The following is a 21,458-nucleotide window of genomic DNA, read 5'->3' as shown; positions in this document are numbered from 1 at the left end:
TTTTAATGGCATGACCATCTTGTCTGGTGCCCTTCAGGTGGGACAACAGCAGCGAGGCACAACTTTGGCAGACGCAGTCTGCTTGGCTCCCCAGTCCTGGAGGAAGGGAGCCACTGACAGCAATTATAGGTAATTAACACTTGCTTAGTTATTAACACCAGCACCCACTGCCAGTTGTCTACTCTTCCTCTGCGTGTGGAAGAGCCAAGATGATGCTATCCCATCTGAGCAGAGGACCATGACAGTGGGAGGCGCACACCAGCCTGACAGCCTTTGCGGAACATCTAGGTCGCTGCATTGCAGTGCGAGAGCAGTTTCTTGTCCTGCAGCCATGGGGGGCACATTAAAACTAAGAGCTTTGTGGTAACACCCACGGCAGTCGTGATACCTTAACTCATCACGTGTTTCCCAGGCAGTTGGTCACATGGACTTTAATAACTCTGATGTGAGGCTGATCTGCTTGCATTTTGCATTTATCCCTGTAGTCGTAACATTTGGATTATCCTTTCTCATTTTTCAAGCTGCCTGCAAAATGAAGCTAAAAGAAACCAACCAAAATATTCCATTAACTTTATTTCTCCCTTTAAAAATTATTTCACATATTCTGAATTACATCTCTTTTTAGCACTTCTCTTCTCTGTTGGGAATTGGTCTGGGTCTCTTTTCTTTTCTCCCCTTAACATTGATGTCTACTATCATTTCTGATGGTGGTGTGTGAATCCGGCGAAAGTTATGTCATCTTACAGCTCATGGTGGTCAGCTGGCTTCAACCAGCTGCCTTTTCCTGCCCTGTTTAAGGAGATTCTCAGTTAGTGAAAAGCTGTCTTAATCGTTTCTAAAGCTGTTTCCTCAAAACTCCACTGTGCGGGGTAACAGTAGGATAAAAATAGTGAGATTGGGGCATTCCTTGCCCTAATTGGAACTGGCTGCCAGGGTTAGCTGAGGGTCAGCCAACTCTCTCTAATTCCCAGCTGTAGTAAAACATTGAAGCCTTCATCCTACCACATGAGGGAACACACCAGAGCCAGGATGCATCAGACATTTAGAAATGTAAAACTGTATTTGCAAATGATCATGATTTTAAATGGCACTGTAATGTTATTAGCATCTGCCAGTAGTGAGTGCAAAAAGCAGACTAGCAACAAAAGCAGTTTGAGGGGATACAAATGGGGCTGCTTTGCTCTTCTGCAGAGGAGAGATGCACAATTCACTGGCTGTGATGACTTTCATAAACCTAGCTGCTCATCCTCACTCTGTTGTTTGGTAATGTAAGAACAAATGTAAGAAAATGTGAACATACAAGAATACAGCTGTGTACACTGTGATATTATTGAAGGAATAGATGCACTCACACATACTTATGTACAGTAATTAAATTCAGATGTGATCCCTAATTGCAACTGTAATGCATTATCTAGCAAATGACATTGCACAAGGGATGAGAAATCTAATAGGAGCAAAACCATTTCCACTTGCCCTGGGGTGTCTCTGTCCCCCCCCCCCCCCCCCCAGCACGTATGTATCTCATGCCAATGGGAGAGAGCTTGCTCAGCCACTCTGGGGTGAAGCACCTCTAGGCTGGGGTCACCGCGGGCTAGTGGCATGGCTCCTGTGGAGCCTGGGTCGCTGGGGAATAGGGAACAACAGCTCATTCCTCAGCAGCTCCCAATGGACTCCCTCTGAATGGCCAGCCACCAAGGAGCATCCTCTCCTCACTCTTAAAGCAAAAAGAGGTGACTGGTAGCCACCTCTGGTTTTCCACTGAACCTAGCCATGTCTAGCTGCTGCTTTGAGACCCAAGCCCTTAGGGTACAGATAATTTCGGGCAGAATTCTGTGCAAGGAGGAGGAGCTTTTGTGCAGCTGGGAGGAGGAAGACTCAGCGCAAAGCAACCAAGAAGAGCCGTGAAAAGCAGCTGCCACATCGATATGGCACAAAGTGACACTGAGCAGAGCAAGTTAGGCTCCCGCTTCAGTGAAAGCAGCTATGCAGTGTGAACTCAGAGGAAACTAGCTTGGGCATCTGTGCCCAGCACTACCTGCTGCTGAGCACTGCACTGGTTTTTATCACTGCTTTCCAGCATCATGCTCCATGCTGGTCTCTGGCTTTTGGCAGCTGTCATATCTCACTACAAGCCCTCAGTGAAGGCTACACCTCAGCTGGAGACAGCTGCACTGAGCTGACATAGCACTCCCCGTTCCTGTTTTTCTTGCTAACAGATTGCTGTTTATATTACAAAATACAGATTGTAAGGTGACAAGATCTGGGACAGGAATGAGTCATGGCTGCTGCTGGGACAGTCTTGTGCTTCCTGATGTGTGTGGTGGCAACTGGGTGAATGTGAAGTTGCCATAACTTCTTTTTTGGTTTTAATTCCCTATCTGCCTGTGCGTCACTATGCTCGTAAATGCAGCTCTCCCAGTTCCCTACAAAATAGTTGAGGAAAAGTAGACGTACGCATGGGCACACACATTATTCACTTCACACCCGGCACAAATCAACATGCATATTTTTGCGGTTGCTGCCAATTTGAACTCTGATTTTTCTAATGAGATTTCCTCATGCACCTGAACAAGAAATGATGCAAGTCATGGGGAAAACTGCAATCCATCCTACGGGTATCAATCTGGAGCAGATCCAAGGTTAATAATGTCACTCTGCATTTATGCTAGCATGACAGCTGAATTTGGCCTTAGAGTTAATAGGAATGTATTAACACTGTGCCTCCTGACACATCTGGAGAGCAAAATTTATAAAAGCGAGTGATTATAAAGCCTAATTCTTTCAGCAAATCTCACATTGCCCTCAATAGGAAACAGCTTTGATTAAAGGTCAGAGAATTTGACCCCAAATGAAGAAAAAGAGAGAAGCTGCCAAGATAACACAATTACATTTGCTGAGAAAAGTCCCCTTTACCCACACTTTGAGCAACGTGGTATATCCCTCTTCAGCAACCTTCACAGAAGTTCTCACAATCTCATAGTGATTGTGTTTTTGTACTAATGGGTTATTTCAGTGACACAGAGTGCAGACTTGCCAGCCGAGACCACATACCGTACAAAATGCTATTTTTTCTGCTGATGTTTTAATTACAGCAAAACCAAGCTTCACAATCACAGTGAGCCCTTGAATTAGAAAGTAAATTCCCAATTTCTTGTTGAATTTGATATGGATGTTTTATAATAGCATGAGATCATAATTAGAAGAGCTGCTACATATTTATTTGATATTTTCCCAGAATAGATTGGAACTGATTCGAGCGTTCCCAACCAAACAACGCACTTTGCAGTTCTTTTCCTATTCCCTCTCTCCCAGTAAATCTGGATGAAAAATTCCCATTCTGTATGGCAAAAAATAACTCTCTGTTGCAAGACCTTTTTCTCTATTCTCGTGGGCTGAGCTATTTTAACTGATGAATGGCTATTGATCTTCAAATGTTGAATTAAAGCCCCTATCCTTAATGGTTATTTGTTTCCTTGCTCCTTTACCTAAGCCCAGAAAGGAACTCAATTCTGCAGAAACGTTGCATTAGAGTTTGAAACCAGATGCTTAGTTCTTTGGTTAGGTCCAAAGCAGAACTTACCTGCTGCTTCTTGCTGCCATTTCCTCCCTCATCTTTTTAATGTCGCTCTTGCATTTCTCAATCTCCACTACTTTCAAGCCTTCCACTGTCAACAAAGGAAAACAACAGGGGTGTTACCATGGCGAAAGTCGAAGGATCTCGTTTCACAATTGTGCAAAATTTCAAAGGGCTTTAACAGTGGGGTTATCCAGTGAGCCAGCAAGCTCTTACAGTCTGCCCCAGTTCTCACATACGCAGGTGCTGCCAAAGCGATATATCTTGAAAACCCATAGGAATTCTCTGCTGCCAATTTTAGATAATAGCTACAGCATTTTAATTCACAGAATGGCTATAACGTCTCAGCTTTTCCACAATTGTTAGTAGCAGTCAGCTGTTCCGGTGCCTTCACTTCTCTGCTGTAGAACCCAAATCAAAGGAAATCCTGAGCAAAAAAAAAACCCTCCCGTGATGGGATGATAAGCACAGCTAGGCAAACATGTCCCGACAGGATTAGAATTCCCATTAAGATAAAAGCTTTTAATTTGAAAGTTCATGCAGAGATTAAGGAGCTCTGAGAGGCATAGCTAGACACAGAGAAACCAAAGTGAGAATGCAGGAGAGAGCGAGAGAGAAATGTTGAAAAGTTCTGCTCTAACGATTGATTTCTTTTTTTTTTAGGTATTGAAGATCTGTCACTTCTTTTTGCCAATCAATTTTGCAATCAAAGGTTATTTCTGCATGCGGCACGAAAAATCCTATATTCCCCTTCTGTATGTAATTACATGAGCCACAAGGCAAAAAGTTTGATCGCCTGTTTATGCAGCAATGCACTTCATTCCACGTAGCTCTGAGAACCTAAGGCAGCGCAAGTATGAGAATATTCTCCCTTTTCTTTCCCTCTCCTTGAACTATCAGCATGCTCAAGGACATAATACAGCACCATTTATTAAGTACATGCAATCATTTCACAGCTCGTTTGTTTACTGAACGCATTGTTTGCACGGACAAGCTGTGGTTCAGGGAACTCGGAGGGAACGTGCAATCGTACAATCAGTATTCAGCCACTTTCTTAGAAAATAATAGGCAAAATCACACTTCTCTGGAGGGTAGCATGTAAGTGATAAAAAAACTGCCTTGGAAGGGCACAACTCTGTAGATAAGCACAGACCTCAGTTTTGTTTTCTTTATGCTGGTAACAACAAAGATTGCTGTTGGAACTGGGGAAGGGGAAAAACTGAGAGGTATATGAACCGAGCCCAAAATGCCACATACTAGGAGAGGAGAGGAAAAGGGTTTTGATTTATGCTTGATTGCAGGGATACCCCCCACTTTAAAATCCCATTTCCAGATTAACGGTTTTTTTTTGTCAGCATTGTTGCAACCAATTTCTTTGGGTGATCACAGTGTGATGATACAGGCAGACTGCTGTCCTACTTATTCAATACCTTCATTCTGGATATCTGGCTGCACTTTTTTGGGTACTTGGTTCAATTGCAGATGATCAGCTGCAGCTGATCTGCAGGCCCTGTGCTGCTATGTGCCACCCTGGTGCATTCATCCAGGAGAAGTTCCTTAGCCTATTTGCCAAGCTGTCTAAATGGTGGCCAGTGCCTGTTTGAAGCAGTGGAAGCAAAGCGGAGTTTTTGGACTGACAGGATACTGGGGCAGGCAACTGCAGAGAGAAAAGGAGTTATGGTGCAAAATGGCAGCCCTGAGCATTGTTTCGTATTGCATCTCTAGTTTTCTTGCCAAACCTCTCCAGGGGAGCAGAGAATTTACATAATTATTTTCCTAAGGTAGATGTGATGCTTACAAATTGTAAAGGGTTTTTGCCAGCTTCCTTATTCATGTGTGGGCTGCTGTGCAAACACTGGAGCAGAGTAAGTCAAGCCACAGGACAAAGCATTCCCAGTGCTTGCCCTGCATGGATGCATTTTCCAAGGGGAAGTCACAAGCTTTAGCTGGGATTTAAAAATCAGTTAAAAGATTTGGCTCCTTGAAGCACATCTTTGTGATGTGGTCTCTAGACAGTAATGGGAAGGAAGCTGAGAACATTTTATGCGAGGTGCAGATGTAGCGCTGTCATGAGCACTTATCCCCACACACATATCCCCTCTGGGGAAGAAATCCTGGAGATCACATGCGAAGGTTGTGGAAAAGGGATCTCTGAAGGTGGTAGGAGAAAAGGCAAAACAAAAGCACAATTCTTTTCACATTTGGCTCACAAATGATAAATGGCCTTGTCATGTGCACTGATTAAGGGCCCATTATATTATTCTGCAGCAAGAAATACCTTCTGAAAAGACCCTGTGCTGTCTAAAGAAATCCTTGGGCTGAATCCAGCACTGAAACACGGCTCTTAAAGCAACCTCTGGGAGCCCAGCTCGAGCAGGGAGGTTGGACACTCCCTTCCTCTCACAGTTTTGCTTTTTAAACATGAAAGCCTAAGATTATTTCAAAATTATGTGGATTTGGCTCTGCTGCAAATTCTGGAAGTCCAAGTTTGAGCAGATGGGTGCACATGTAGACAGGCAACTCAGGGAGCTCCTTCCCACAGGCTGAGGCTGCTGGAGATACGATCGCAAGCGCTCAGGCAGAATGGCAGCAGATTGCTACATCTGCTGCTATTTCCATCAGCGGTGAGACCCACTTACAGAAAGAAGCCTTGTCTGGGGACCAGCGAATTCAGTTCACCAGCATGGCACAGCAGCTCTGGGTACGCTGCCTTCCCTAAACCAGTAATAAAGTGCCAGAGAGTGCAAACGCACAACCCTTCCCCACTGGCAGCGGCATGCAAATCTTTGTTATCTCCCTTCCACTGCTGCAGGCTGCCAGTGCTGAAAGGCAGTGTGTGTGCAGGGTGCAGCCAGGGGTCCCAGGGGGTCCTTGGGTACAAGCAACCCCTAACTGGCTGGGATAGTTGCTCACCCCAGGATGCCAGGTGGGATAGGAAGGAATGCTTGTCTCATTTGCTCCTGTCGGTGGCACATAGCCCTGAGGACTGGAGTTGGTCAGAAGTTTCACAGAAAATGCAGTGACTGAGCTAATTTTTCTCTTTTTTTCCTCCTTCTTTTTTTTTTTTCTTTTGAACGAAAGAATGAATCAGTGGAGCCTTGGGCAAACTGCAGCCAAGCAGACTGGGAGGGATTGCTCCCCGGGCTCCTTGAAGAGAGAGAGGTCTGTGCTGAGGGTTGGCACGCTGCAGGGTGACCCCTCCACGGACATTGCCGCAGGGCTCCCACCGCACCAGGAGCCTGCTCCTGGGGTGGCCTCTGGGAGAGGTTCCCCTGCAGCTGCTCTTTGAATAAGGACATTTTTTCCTCTCCCTGCTGACAAAAGCATCAATCTCACTGAGCAGCTGCAGGGTCAAGGTAGCTTCTGGTCAGGGGAAATTTCAAGAAAACAACTTCTTCCATGAACCAGAAACTTTTTTTTTTTTCTCCAGCAGGCTCTAGTGAGAAAGTGCTTGCTGCAGCTGTGATGCTGGGGAAGACTCTGCCCGCTCCTGACTTAAATGCTGCGTGTCAGCGAGGACGCGGCCTTTGGTGTCAAAACAGTGCTGTGTGGCAGTGCCTTATTCATACTCCTTCTCTGCCTTTCTGTTCTGCATAATATCCTGAAAAACAACTCAGATGCTGCGTAAGGAGGAAAAAATTAATCCCACGAACCAGAAAAGGAGCTCTTTGACCAGATGAAGTTAACTTGGTTGTCGCACAGTAACTGAATATGGTTGTGTTACTGCTAAAACACTGAACAAGCAAGGAAATTGATGCTGCCTAGTAGTCTGCTGGGCGATATGACCAGCGAGGGGTGAACCCCATGTTTGCAGCCCAGAAATTACTGCCTCGCGAGACAACGAGACATATCCTCCAGCTGTATTTCGGCCCATGCTACACTACGTTTATGGGTGCTTTGGTGTTCACGCTGTATTTGTGCTGCATGTGTAGTGTGCACGCGTGCTGCGGGGAAAGGCCTCGCTCCGTCTCGGGCCCTTTCCTGGCAGCAGGAGGCATGCGACATGACACTGAGCAGAAATACCGTCAGGTCTCACTGCTGGCGCTGGGCCTCTGTCAGCAGTGAGGACTGGCCCCACTGCTTAATACTCCGTAAATGCATTTCTGAAAGGAGAAAGTCTCTCTGCAAGACAACACGTTTGACCTGTGCAAATATCTGACTTCAAGTAGAAGGAAGGCAGCTGCGGTGCCATCCTTTAATTAATTACAAAATGCAGCAGCGAGCTCTAGGCCCCTGGTGTTTTAGGGAGGCCATGTTTTGCAGGGGGTGCCCGTCCAGAGGCACAGGGGGGTCACTGCTGGGTGCAGGGGAGGTGACAGGGGGTGGGGAGGGGGAGACAGGGCTGGGGCATGAGGGGATGTGGGAGGGCAGGCCGGGGAGCTTGGAGGTGGGGGACGGGGAGGCGGGCGGTGGAGACCCTCTGCCACAGGGACATAGTAGGAAGATGTGGCCCAGACCAAAGCTCAGCAGGGGGCTTGACTGCCCCTCAAAGGGGAGCCCACCGGGGTGCTCTGGATGCCTGCAATGCCAGGTGTCCCTCCCTGGCCTCGTCCCACCAGCCGATGCCACCATCGGCAGCTTCCCTCCTTCCCCGCCCCTCACCCCAGGGTTGGCCTCCCGCCTTTTGGGCTCAAGGTTGGACAAATTACAAGTGACTGGAGAAAGTGGAGGGGCTGTGAGGAGCGGGATGGAATGGGGGTACAAGGGGGTCAGGGAGGCAGTGGGGTTCAGAGGCACCAGTTCCCACGATGATACGAATACTCACATTCAACCTTTTTCTCCAGCATTGCCAAGTGATTAGCTACTTCCGTTTTCAGCTCATTGATTTTAAAAACCCTGAAAAGAAAACCCTCATGGATTAATGTCATACATTTAGTGCCGTACCTACCCTAGGTACAAAGGACTTTTTCTAGAAATGTCTACATTTTCCAGAGGACTGATCAGTCCAATGGCGGGTGCCATAAGGAAAATAAAATTTTCCATGGAAATTCTAAAATTTGGGCAGAAAATACACTTGAGTTTAATTTTCAGAAAAATTAACAACAAATTATTTTGTTATGGCCCTGGGAATGTACTGCTGCTCTGCAACACTTCATCACCCCCTCTCTTGGCAGTGACTTGTTATTGTACCCCCTAGGGAAGCCAAGTTAAATTGATAATGCTTTGCCCAAGAGCAGCAGCTTGGTGTCTGCAAACTCTGAAGCACTCCTCCTTTTGACTTATGCTGGTGATTTGCGGAGCCATGGTGGGAGAGATCTGTCTTGTTGAAAACAGCTGGAATAAATTAAGCAGCTATACAGATGTTCAGAAATCCTCTCAGAGGAGAGACATGTTTGGGTGATAAAGGGAAAAATGAAACAAACCAGGTTATTTGACTATTCAGCGAGGAAGCATTCCTTTTGCTGCCTAAAAGGGCAGAAGCACAATAAGAACATTTATATTTAATAGTTGATCTCCTTTTTAGATCAAAGATAATTGCCAAAATCACTTTTGGTTTAAGATACCATATTGCTGTCAGCAGGAAATAACCTGTGTACCAGGCCTAAATTTGTCAGGAAGAGTGGGATTTGAAAGCGATCTTAAATGCCCCTCTGCCTCTTGTGAAAATTTCACTTCTGACTGATAAAAGAAATATCATTTAAATTAATAATGATATTCAGCTTCTTACCTCGAGAACTGCTCGGCAATCTGTCCCAATAAATTCTGGAACAATTCTTCTTTCTCTGAAAAAAACAGGAGAGAGACATAACAGAAAATTACAGAGGAAAGAAGACATCCTCAACCCCCCTGGGAAAGTGGTGTCCCCAGACTTCTAGCTCTGATGGAAAGGCATTTAGCCAAAACGTCATTCTGGTCCTTTCAACAGTGACAGCATTTGGGAATGACTCCTCGTCTCACCTGCTTTCCTCTGCCTGCAGATTACAGTCAAGGTTTCTCAGAAGTGTTTTTAGGGGTGCTGAGTCTCTGAGAGCTGTGGCTTGTTTTAAGGCAGCACTCTGGAAAAGAGACCCCTTTCGCATTTCTTGGGTGGGACACCCAGAATCACTGTTCACTTTTGAAAGGTCTGGCTCTCAAGGAGTGCCCCTACACCATCAGCACACTGTGCCAGAGTGCCCATGAACAACACAAAATCTTAAGAACACAAGAAAACTCAGCTTGCCTTTCAGATTTAACTGGGACATTATCCTGGAGACCCATTTGTTGGTGCAAATTCATAAGGATCATACTGCTATGCATAAACTTCAGGAAAATGTGAGATGTCACAGTGATTATCCTTGCAGAACGACGTCCGCCCTTCCCAGTTTGTGGGATGGACACAGCAGAGCACAAGTTTCCCCACCCCTTTTCCACTGAGAGTGTAACTTGGCCAGAGCTGCCGCGGGGCAGCACTCACGGGGATCCCATCGCTGCCACACTGCAGCGCTCGCACTGGTAGCTCCCCACCTCCCACTGCCAACTCCAGCACTTCAGCCAGCTTGGAAAAGTCAGCCTGGTGAAGTCTTAGCCCCTTCCCAAGACCATCACAGTATTGCAATCGCTACTGCAGGGAAAAGCGAGCAAGTCCTTAAAACAAGACCCTAGATTTTGAGGGACAGTACGCTTTAGGAAGGAAGTACGATAGCAATGCTTTCCCATCTTTCAGTCTGTCCGCACTGTATTCACACAGACAGGGGAAGCATAAATCACCTTCGCTAGGCTGCGAGCTGCTCTTTTGAGATTGCTCCCCCTTCCCCCCACCAGCTAATTTAAACTGCACTGTGCTGCAGTCGTTCTCGTGCCTGCAGTTTGGATGTACTCTTGGTTTCTCATGCGCAGGGAGTGGAAACATTGCGTGTTCGTATGCACTCGCCGCAGGTTACAGAACACCCATTTATACCCCATGTACCTTGACAGCGTTTCTGAAGCTACTTCCTACACTTGCCTGAGGGAGCAATCACCCAGGCAAAACACATCAGGCAGAAATACAGCCCAGCATTTACAACATATTTCTAAATAATAGCTCTTGTACCTGTTGAAAGGATTTGCAGTTCCTCAGATGTTAGAGATGTCAGAAATACTTGTAAAGAACATTAACTTTTCTGGCCAAAACGATTTGGCTGTTACCCCTGTGTTACCCCTGGAGCAAGCACTCTGTGCTCTGAAAGTCTCAGATCTAATTCACTCTTTTTTTTTTTTTTTTTTTTTTTTTTGCTGTGATCTGACTCCCAGTGGAGTGGCTAGCAGAACAAATGAAGAGATTAGTTCTTTTCAGAGACCCATTTTCCAATTTTCTCACAAAACCCATTTGCAAACCCAAGAGCTGAAACAAAGCAAACGCTCCGTCCTCTTTAAGACAGGAGGAAAGCTTACCGTATGCAGCACCTGGGACGGTACCCGAGTCCAACAGTGAGAATAAGCAGAGAAACCCGTGTCCTCTCACTTCGGTGCCGCTCAGCTCTCTGACAGTGGCTGTAGCATGCCAGAGACTGACAAGTTCCCTATAAACACTGTTCCAGCAAGGGAAAAAAAAAAAAAATCTTAACTTTCACTCCCTCCCCCTGTCAAAACTCACTTGGAGGACTAGGACATTCTCATCCAGGGAACAGTCAGCTGCAATCTGATGTTTATGGATGTAATAAAAGACTTTCAAAATGAAGATGTATGTTTTTATAACCCTAGGGTGCAGTAAAGATATATGACTAAGAGTGGCAGTTCGTCTCATCTTAAAGAGACAAAGATCCATTTCTTTGCCCTGTTCCTTTCCGAGGGGAAGACCTCTGCTAACACCTGATTCTGAAGAAAATGAGACCTCACGTCAACATCATTTAGTCTTGTTTGTCCGCTGCTTTGTAAAACAGGAAGGCTAGGTGTCCTTTTACTCCCTCCATTACTCTCTGTCGTCTTTTTTTTTTTCCTGCCTCTGGGCAGGGTTGATACCCCAGGTGCATGCAGTTACCTTTTCCCTCAGTTGCTTCATTTTTTTTTGCTGTGATTCCCTCTGGGAAAATAAAATCCTCCTGCACATAGCATGGGCACCTGCCATCTATGCATCTTGCCGAGGGTCACCAGCTCCTGCCTGCAGTAACCCAAAAGCCAACAGCGACCCTCTTCTCAGCTCACCTCCCGCCAGCACTGTGAATGTGCAGCGTTTGCAAATGCAAGTGTTCAGCAAGTCAGATTTTTGCACAATATGCAGGGCGTTTTAGAGCTGACAAATGAAAATTAGAAAACCCCCCTCCAAAAGATGCTGCAATACGGTAATTCTGGGCAGGGCACAGGCCAGCTCGGACCTCTCTGGGCTTCCCGCAGCTTATTCCCGTGCTTGCTGCTGGCACAGGGACTTCGGCTCCTCGCCCACTGGCCCCTGCCAAGCTCAGCAGGGAGCTGAGCAAAGAGTCATTTTGCCCTCCCTCCTGGCAGCCCCATTTCCAGCAGGTCTGGGCAGAAATGAGGTGCGGAGGAATACGGCAGCAGCACTTTTCCCTGCGACCCCCGCCACGGCCGGATCGGAGGGCTGGCAGGGAGCGCGCACCTTCCCCGCCAGACGGGGAGTCGGTACAGCCTGGGGCAGCTCAGGTTGTGCGTGCATTGACACAGATGGTTTATAACCCACTGGCATGCACCCTCTGCTTCACACCGCCCTGCTTGGCAGTGACTCTTCCGCTTCCATCTTACCCTCCGAGATCACGGCCAGGGAGCCACCTCCTTCCTCCTGCCCTTCCTCACTCCCCTCGCCATCCTGTCAGCCGCAACGGGGTGCAAGCAGGGAGCGTGTGGGGTTGTGGGGGTGGGTTGGTTTCCCCCCACCTTTTCTGCTGTGGCTAAGCAAGGCTGGGAGGACATGGGCACCTGCCTTTCCCTGCCAGCGTCAGGCTGGTGAACTCCTGCCAAACGCTCTCTTTCTCGTGTGTGCCTGTGCCTCTGGCTCGGGCTCCTCTCTGTATTTCCCTTTCTGTGGTTGGATTTGGGCAGTCAGAGGAATTTAAAAACCAAACAACCAGGTGGACAAAAGCCTCAGGAAGGGGTGTGCTTAAAGCTCAGGCCTATGTCCGTAAATCGCATCACAATAAGCGCCAAATTTGCTTGACAGCTCAGGTTAATTTGGGCTGCCGCACGCAAGTCCCTGCTTATGTGAGTAATCCTGAAGGAGTTGATTGCCCCCATCCTGATGCACACATCCATGTGGGATGCATGTAAGGAGCAGCAGGCAGGAGGAGGTTTTTTCTCTCTCAGTCTCTGCCTTTTCCCTCTCGCCTGAGCTGTGAGCGTGAATATGCTCCAAAAGGAGAAGAGGGAGATCCGAGAATAAGAAGATTTAGACACAGTGACAAGCTTCTGTCTCTTTACCAGTAGCAATCTGCACAAGTGCCTGTGTATTTAATCATTCAGTCCCTGTGGATTTCTGGTGTAGCTGTCACTGGGCTCAGTGGCAGGCAAGGCAGGGCTACCACAGATTCCTACGTGAGCCTTCTAGCAGGCAGCTACACAGGTCTTGATTGAGCTAGCACTGCAAGCCAGTATCCCTAGGGAGAGAGCCTGGGTTTTTCTCCTTGCAAGTGCTAGATAGCTTGTTGGTTAAAAAGGCGAATAACTGAACAGCAAGCGAAGTGGGAGGTGAAGACGCTGCCCAAAGCCTGGGCAAGTGGCTCTGGCATGTGCTGGGGGGGTTCCCCTGGCACTGAGGCTGCTGAGCAAGGACTGGCAGGTGGTGAGCTCTCCCCGCGTCTTGGCCTCCATCCTGATCGGGCACTGCTCTTTTGGGTTTCCTCAACCATTTCCTTAGGGATGATGCTTGTGTTGAAGGACCCATCAGAACAAGCTGGAGATAGAGGTGCAGAGAGAGCTGGGGCTAAGCTCGGCACATCTCATGCTCTTTCAGGTCACGTCCCCGGTGAGATCTTTAAGGACTTGTTCAGCCACCTGCGTGCTTTGCTGCCCTAACTTTGGAGTGATAGGAAAGCCCCTGCATGTGTTTCCCCCTGTTTTAAGACTGCAGTGGGTCAGCCTCACTTGAGCTCCACAACAGCTCCTTTCTCTGGAATATCAGAAATGAACAGACTTCAGGATTTGTCCATTTAATTGGCATCTCCATAAAAATTGCAGAGTGCCTGAACTCTACTAATTACAGCCACAACACAGCCATTGGTTTGTGAGTTTTGAGCCCATTCCACTATGAGGACGCAGACCAGAGCTTTTCCACTGTCAGGATAGAGAAGATGCCTGTTTGATGGGATTGTAAGTTTAAACACCTCAGAGAGAAGGAAGGGTTTTGCACCAGAGGTTTGATGCTCTGCTTGGATAACCGCATATGCCTTCTGGTGCAGGGCCATGGGAGGAGGGTCAGCACGTGATGCAACGGCCACACAGGCTCAGAGACGGCCAGCTGGGCCCCTGCCTTTGCCTTGGAGACAACTGACCTAACAGTGATATGGCGATCGCCGCTGCATCCAACGGACACTCACTGGAATAATAATTTTTTTAATTCCAATCCTCTCCCATGACTATGGCCAGGAAATGAACAGTTTCTTAGTAGGACTCCAGTGGATATCTCCTCTGCTGGATAAAAGCCACTGCTTATATTTTCCTCCCAAAGGATCATATTTTCCAGTCTCACCTTTTACAGCCTTTGTTCCACTGAAGCATGCGTCACTCTTTTCCAGCTGCCTGGGAGACTGCTGAAGAGAGGTGCATTACCTCCCACTGCTGTGAAAATCGAGGTGACCCCCTTTTTGGCATGTATTTGGATGAGTTGCTTTGGGAAGCAGAATCACGCAGGCAGAGTTGTTTAAGAAGCAAAGGCTAGAACAGAGCTGAGTTCTTTTTCTTTTAATGAAGAGGAACAACTTCCCACTCTGTTTATTCTTCCTACTCTCAGCAAAATGTCAGGAATGCTTAAGATTAATGACAACCCATGTGAAAGAGAAACAGATACCAAGGAACATTAGTTCCATCACACTCAGCTCAACTTTCCTCTTTCCACAGCAGACTCTGTCTTATGCTTTGGCAACCTACCACCAGAATTTTTCTTGCCCTTTTGAGCTTAGATCTCTGGAAATCCTTGCTTTATAAGATGCAAGGAGGGAGGAGAGACCTTGCAGTCACAGTGAGCTGTGCTCTGCACAAAGCAGAGCCATGTGCTGTCAGCTAGGGTGAAAAATTAGGGCCCTGGGAGAGTGCGAAAAGTCATACATGATCTTATAAAAATATACAGCTAGCTTCGTGTTAGAAGAAAAAAAAGAAAAGGCAGATTTTCTAGGAAGCCTTTCGATCAGCTTCTCGGCTGGTACGACACAGTGGCATATCCCAGTGGAGTCCTGCCAGCCCTGTTCGCTGGTCTTTCTCCGTTTTGGGGCAAATGGCTATTGGTTCCCCACACCAGCTGGTACACAGAGACACATGCTCCAGTTACGACCCCACCTTTTCTGACCTGATAAAGCAGGACCAGAAGAGTGATGTTGTTCCAGCAGAGTTTGTTACAATAAGGAAATAGTTTAGGAGACAGTTTCTCCCCGCTTAGCAGTCACGTTGCATCCCTCGGCTTTGACTACCTCCTTCTGACCACAGCGGCAGCCACTGACATGGGACCTGGTGATGCCTCGCCACAAATCTTACAGTGATAAAGTCTTTCCCTCTTTCCTAGCTTCTTTGTTCTTTATGCTCTCTGTTTGCCTTTGCTCTCTGCATGCACAAGCTCCCTGCTGTTGCCTCTCCATCCCCCCGACACATCCTCCTACACTGCCTTGCTGTGTCCTTTTCCTACAGATGTTTCTGCCACAGCGGATGCGGGTACCTCAGAGGGTGGCTTCAGTTCCCTGCGCCTCCCCATCTAAAAAAAGACAGTGCTGTGAGACACTGTGTTTTGTTGTGTAACACAGGACCCTAAGCAAGAAGAGGTGAGACCTGCAATTTGCATTAACAAGAAGACAAGGTGAGACCAGCAAAACTGCCTTGGTCCTGTCGCAAGAGCCTCACCCATTCCTGCGAACTACTTTTTCCAGCCCCAGACTTTCTGGCTCCCTCTTGTTCTTTCTGGGCACTCTGTGTTTCCAAGATAATCTTAACCTCTTACCCCTTGTCTCTCCTATCTTCCCATTTTACTGCTCCAAACTGTGTCCCCAGCTGACGTCTCCTATCCTCCTGCAGCCCCTGCCTCAGTGGCCAGCCTCTCCCTATAGCTCCACAGCCTCTCCCTATAGCTCCAAGGCTCGGGCTCTTGCTCAGGCTGCCTCAGAGCAAGTGGCAGGAGATACTGCAGTTGCACAGATGAGAGAGACCGTGAGCCAGATCTCTACAGGAATAGCCCCAAGCAAATGCTCTGCTCTAGTGTCTGAGAGCTACTGGCCTAAGCATGACACTGGCAAGCAAAGAGACAAATGGTACAAATGCCACTTCAGTCCTGCCTGTGGAGTACAACAGTGCTGTGTGCTGGGGAATGTGTTCCAGATGTGTTCTTTCATCCAGACCTTCTTTAATCTTGTCAGGTATATTTAAATATTTATTACACGGAGCGACCATGCCCACCACAGAAATTATGCTCTCTCCTCAGCCATTTGGAAATAACTTGGGGTTCAAATGTGCTCAACTGTTTAGCAGAGCTTTGCTGAGAGATGAACAAATTTAACAAAACCCTTCAGGACAGACTTTCAAAAATTGTCTATGTTGCCTGAAAAAAAAGCACTACTCCATGCAAGACTTTCCCTGGGACATCAGTGGTGCTGACTCAGAGCAGAGCTAAGCACTGTGAAAGTCCCCTGGACCCCAGCCATTCCACCTCACCCTCAAATACTTTGAAATCTGGGGACTTTTTTTAGCTTTCCTCCAGAACACTGTGATCAAACGCTTCTTATTCTGCCATAGCTACAACTGTGACACCATCATCTTCCTTTCTCGCATCATAGCCATGTAATTTCCATGTGCAAATGTTTGCAAATTCAGCTTTAGTAAATTTAGTTCAAGAGGGTTGTTTTACCTGAGAGCTGCCCCGTGGCAACAGGTATCACTTTGTATGGAGACCTGGAAGAGTCAGAGAGGGTTGATGTTAGTAACACTCAAAAAGCAGTTTGCATTTCACATCCGTACTCCCTGAGAAGTAGGAAGAATTATCTGAATATATTCTAAGCTCTCTCAAAACCTGTCAGTTCAAATATGCGCTGGGCACTTTTTATGAACACACAAACCTCCGATTTACTACTGAACTAGATACAAAGAGATCTCTCTTGTGCCATATGGTCATACAGTGAACATGGTAAAAATGGCTCCTCTTTGGCAAGCCTTGATAGCCCGTGGACTGAGATGGTGAGGAAATGTTGTAGGTTACAAGGGAGTCCCAGTGGTGAGGATCATCTTTTTGCTCCATGTTTGTGCATTGTCCTGTGCTGTAGATCTCTCCCAGCCGTTGGGGCTCTGCCACATGTTGTCAGTGAGAGTAATACCAGTGATAAGTCATGATGAAATACGCCATGAAGTAACTAACAGCAGAAGAAGTAACTGCAAGCAGTCAGAGTGAAACTAAAAGTGCCAGGCTGAACAAGCAAGAAGAAGCCAAGGAGAAAAAGAGAAAGAGATTTGGAGGTGGGAAGGGCCAAAGCCAGCATGGAAGAGACCTAACCTCATCAAAGACTTTGACTTCAACTTGCAAGTAATGTCATGGTTGTGTCCTAGCAGAGCAATAAAGGAGTGGGGGAACAAAGGAGCTGGGAGCCTTGACAGCGAACAGAGTGGGATGGGAACAGATGTTCTACATTAAACGCTTAAAAGTGGTATTTTTCTCCTCAGACTGTTACTCCTACTTTAATAACAAGCAAAAATCTTCAAAACCAGCAGGCATTAGTGTTGGAAGCCACCATGCAATTCTTGCCGTCATCTCCTTCCCTCCAGAGTTGCTCACCTCCCACTGCACACAGAAGTCACCTGCAGGCAGCCACCACCCCTTCCCCTGGGCTTGACCCCATTTTGAAGAGCTGTTTGCAGCAAGGCTTACCTCTCTGAGTTTGCAGGCATTGTGGGATCAATGGATACCATACAGTTGTCTGCTGTCAGAAGGGAGATTGTTGTGTTCCTGAAAAGCATGTTTCAAAGAGGTTTATTTGACCTAGAAATGCTGGCCAAAATTCTGTGCTGCTACATACAGTGCATAGCCAGCTTCTCTCCTGCAGCACTCCTGGCCTGGCCTGGCACTGTCTCGGACCCATTTTTCCTTGGTGCAGAAAGGACCAAAGCACAGGACAGGGTAGGCTTGATGCTTCACCCATTTAAATTACCAGAGGTGTTTCTGGCAAAATGTTAAATGTGCCCGCCTTTGATCTCAGAACAGACTTTGCTCTCTGCTAACTCATCTATTCTGTTGACTCATCAATTAATAATTTCTATTAAAAAGCTATGTTTTGTGATACATTGGCTTGGCAGCTATGTATTGACTCACTATACAAATGACTACTGCTGCTATGAATGTCTTGAAATTGTCTAGTTTCTCCTTTACCAAACCAAACAAAACAAAAAATGTCTTGCTGAATATGGGGCCTTTTTTTTTTTTTTCATACTGTGTTAGCGGTGATCTCATAGGCTCAGGTGTAAACCTTGGAGGTTTACTCTGGCTCCAGGAGCCTGGTTGAAAAGAGCACTTGTTTGGAAGTCTTCTGATTAAAATAAAATGACAAATATGCACCCTGTTCGTGAATGACTAAAACTGCTAAACAAAGTTTTTCTAGGTAATGAGTGGAAATGTTTGACATCATAGGCAAATGAAAATTACTAACCTCTCCAATGTCAAATGTGAGGAAATGCCCAGGATAAACAGCAAGGGACATTAATTCTGTTCATCAGTTTATGCAAATTCTGAGTCAATACAGACAATTTTATCTTTCAATCCCTAGAGCTGGAGTCATGCAATAAACCCATGATTAAAGGATTTGCTTATTTTTTCTGTATTGTGAACCTGTCTGTGCACAGGTAAAGACTACAGCTTATTGCATGCTGCTGTGCATCCAGCCTGCGCTGCGCAAGGTCCGTTATACAGACAGCAGATGCCTCCTTCTAGATGTGAGTAAGGGGCTTCCCTCCCCCTGCACCACCGCCCTAGATAAGCAGTGCAAAAGTGGCTGTGTGCTAGACCATGCCACCCTCCACCATGCACCGGCCTCTCCCACCTCGACACACACTGACACCCAACCCTGGCTCCCTCACAGCACAGAGATTTAAGTTGGATGCTGTTCTCCAGCTTGAGGGTAAGAGAAACACCCTGCAGGAAGTTACAGCAGGAGAGATGCATGGACTTTGCAGGACAACATAAATTAGGAAATACTTGCCCTGGGCAATGGATTTGGGGAAATTTTTGTTCTATAAAATGCTTCTGCTGGGATACTTTTTGTTTGAATATCCCATATCTGGGACTAGATTGTAGTCTGTCTAAAGATAAAGCTTATCACCTTCTCGTTGGCCCCAAGTTTTTGCCTAAAAAGTCAGGTTCTAAACATATGGTTATGTTTCACTCAATAGGGCCGAAAATGTAGCGCTGAGGGATAACCGGTAGCCGCACACAACCCATGTGCACTGAGGGCTTGGCTTCTGCACTTGCTGTTATTTTTTTTGACTGTATCTCTTCTGTTCTGCTCTATTCCACTCTGTTCTTCAGGCACAGCCAGCATTGAGGTGACTCAACGCCTGCCTGAGCTTCATGTACTTTTCCAGCTGCTGCTCTCTGGGTTGCCCCAATTTCTTCTTCCAGTAGACTGGAACGAGAGAGAAGCTTGAATAGCAGGTAAATGAATCATTTGGGGCCTGTCTTTAAATTGTTCCCAGAAGTAAAGTAACAAAAGTTAAATGAATGTCATAAATGAAAAAAGAGACCTACCTTGGTAACCCTGTTGCAATGCAGAAGAGGTCCATGATATCTTTGGAGTTGCAATATTTACTAAAGATCACCTTCCAAACCGAACAGCAGCAGGGGAAAATAAAAAAAAAAAAGAAGACAAAGAAGAGAAACGACGTTTAGTTCCAAGTGAGATATAAACTCTGCTCAGGGGTAAACTGGGCTAATTTTGAGGCTTATTGTACCACTTCAATTATCTTATTTGATTTGTGAGCTGGAATATTTCCCTACTCCTGTTTAATACCTGTGCTTTTCTTCAATAAAGCAAGCAAGCGCTGGAGACCTAATTGCGCTGGTCAGAAGTGGAGCAGAAATGTATGTGAACTGAGAGCAAAAGGTGTCTCATAACGTAGTATTGCTGCAGGGTGATAACAATGGTAAATTTAAGGTTGTAAAAACCCAGATTTAGGAAAAAAACAGCCCAGATTTGGGGAGGTCCTTGGATGGTATAAAAGGGCACTGCTTTTTGGACTATACCAGCTTAAGCTAGCTTTAAACAGAACCAAGGTTTTTTTTTTTCCTCCACCAGTTGTGCCAAATTTCCTACACTCTGTCAGGCTGTATCATTCCTGCTGTTAGGTCAGAGCTCAGACCTTGAATTACAAAATTTGCCACTATTATCTTCCCATGCCCCCAAGCACCCCTCAATCCCCCTGCCCTTCCACACACACCAGGCAGCCCCTGTGTGGAGAAGTCTGTTCAAGCAGTGGGTCTGGGAACCCAATATCCCCTTGATCCCATTGTGATGCAGCCTTCAATGATGTGATCCCATGCCACAAGTTTCCCCAAGACTCCTGCGTCTGTTAGGACATGTGGATGATGGTGCTTCCTGCAGCTCTTCTGCAGCTGGGGTAGGGGGGCAGAAAGCCTGTCACTTTTGATTGACTATGGTGGAGGCTTCGAACCTGTCTTGGAAGTAAAATGCCTCATTGCAGTCAGGTCCATCTTCTCAAAGGCAGGCACAACAGCGAGCAGCGGGGATGATTTGTCTGGGGGCTGCTGGTGTTAACAGGGCAGCTGCAGGCTGCAGAGGCCAGTGGTGGTGTGGGGTAGGGCAGCTTCCCTGGCCAGCACTGGAGCTGAGCTCCCTTGCACCCTTGAAGAAGAAATAGCCACAGAGCAACCGGGTTCATGGAGTCAGAACCATGGAATGATTTGGTCAGAAGGGACCTTAAACATCATCTAGTTCCAATTCCCCTGCCCTGGGCAGGGACACTTTCCACTAGACCAGGTTGCCTAAAGCTCCATCCAACCTGGCCTTGAACACTTCCAGGGATGGGACATCCGCAACTTCTCTAGGCAACTTGTTCCAGTGCCTCACCACCCTCACAGGAAAGAATTTCTTCCTTATACCTAATCTAAATCCACCCTCTTTCACTTTAAAGCCATTACCCCTTGCCCTATCACTAAATACCCTTGTCAAAAGTCCCTCTCCAGCTTTTTCGTAGGCCCCTTTTAGGTACTGGAAGGCTGCTATAAGGTCTCCCCGGAGCCTTCAGGATGCAGCAGCTCAGAGGGACTTGTGGACACCTAATGGCAAAACTCAGGAGGAGCAAGAAAGTGATATTTCGCAGGTAAGGTCTGAAGCACAGGGAGATCAATGTCAAGAGTCTCCTCTCCTTGCCTGTGCATTGCTGGAAACCTTATTTTCCACCTCCCATGACTACCCATAACATCCCATATTGTCAGGCACATTTTCCATAGCCATCCATTGTGGGCACAGGGGATGTGCATGCCCACAGCTCAGCCTTGAGGCTAGTGACCCAGAAAACGAGGAACATATCACCTGGGATGGCCTTCAAATGGTTTGTTTTTGCTGCCTCGCCTCGTGCTGCCAGGAGGAGGCAGGGGCTGCGGGCAGTGGGGGCGGTCATCGCCCTTCCAGGATCTGGTTGGTAGAGCAGGCCCCATGTGCTCTGCAAGGTGAGGACCACGCTGGAAAAATAGTGTGTCATCATCTAATTAAAGATTCTTCCGAAAGGCATAGGTGCCAGGAGTTAATTAAGCCTGCAGCCTCACTCCAGCAGTCTTGGC

General features: G+C 47.0%; 1 protein-coding gene across 4 annotated transcripts in view; it reads right to left on the bottom strand.

The window, feature by feature from the left end:
• Positions 1–21,458, bottom strand: part of PDE9A (phosphodiesterase 9A) — a 51,186-nt gene that overhangs the window by 18,393 nt on the left and 11,335 nt on the right. The window contains exons 2-7 of one of the 4 annotated variants that reach the window (XM_086740009.1): positions 19,407–19,477; positions 17,538–17,615; positions 16,527–16,570; positions 9,246–9,300; positions 8,343–8,413; positions 3,584–3,668 (exon numbers count right to left, since the gene is read on the bottom strand). In XM_086740009.1, the coding sequence (XP_086596135.1) occupies positions 3,584–3,668; positions 8,343–8,413; positions 9,246–9,300; positions 16,527–16,570; positions 17,538–17,615; positions 19,407–19,477 (404 nt within the window). Of the gene's footprint in view, positions 1–3,583; positions 3,669–3,816; positions 3,936–8,342; positions 8,414–9,245; positions 9,301–10,927; positions 10,978–16,526; positions 16,571–17,537; positions 17,616–19,406; positions 19,478–21,458 lie in introns of those variants that run through there. The other 3 variants (XM_086740023.1, XM_086740029.1, XM_086740016.1) reach the window with 3 other exon arrangements.

This window comes from Chlamydotis macqueenii, chromosome 1 (assembly GCF_036417535.1).
Source record: "Chlamydotis macqueenii isolate bChlMac1 chromosome 1, bChlMac1.mat, whole genome shotgun sequence".
Taxonomy (NCBI): Eukaryota; Metazoa; Chordata; class Aves; order Otidiformes; family Otididae; genus Chlamydotis; species Chlamydotis macqueenii.
The sequence above is the reverse complement of the archived record's forward strand: the minus strand, read 5'-3'. Positions and strand labels throughout refer to the sequence as shown.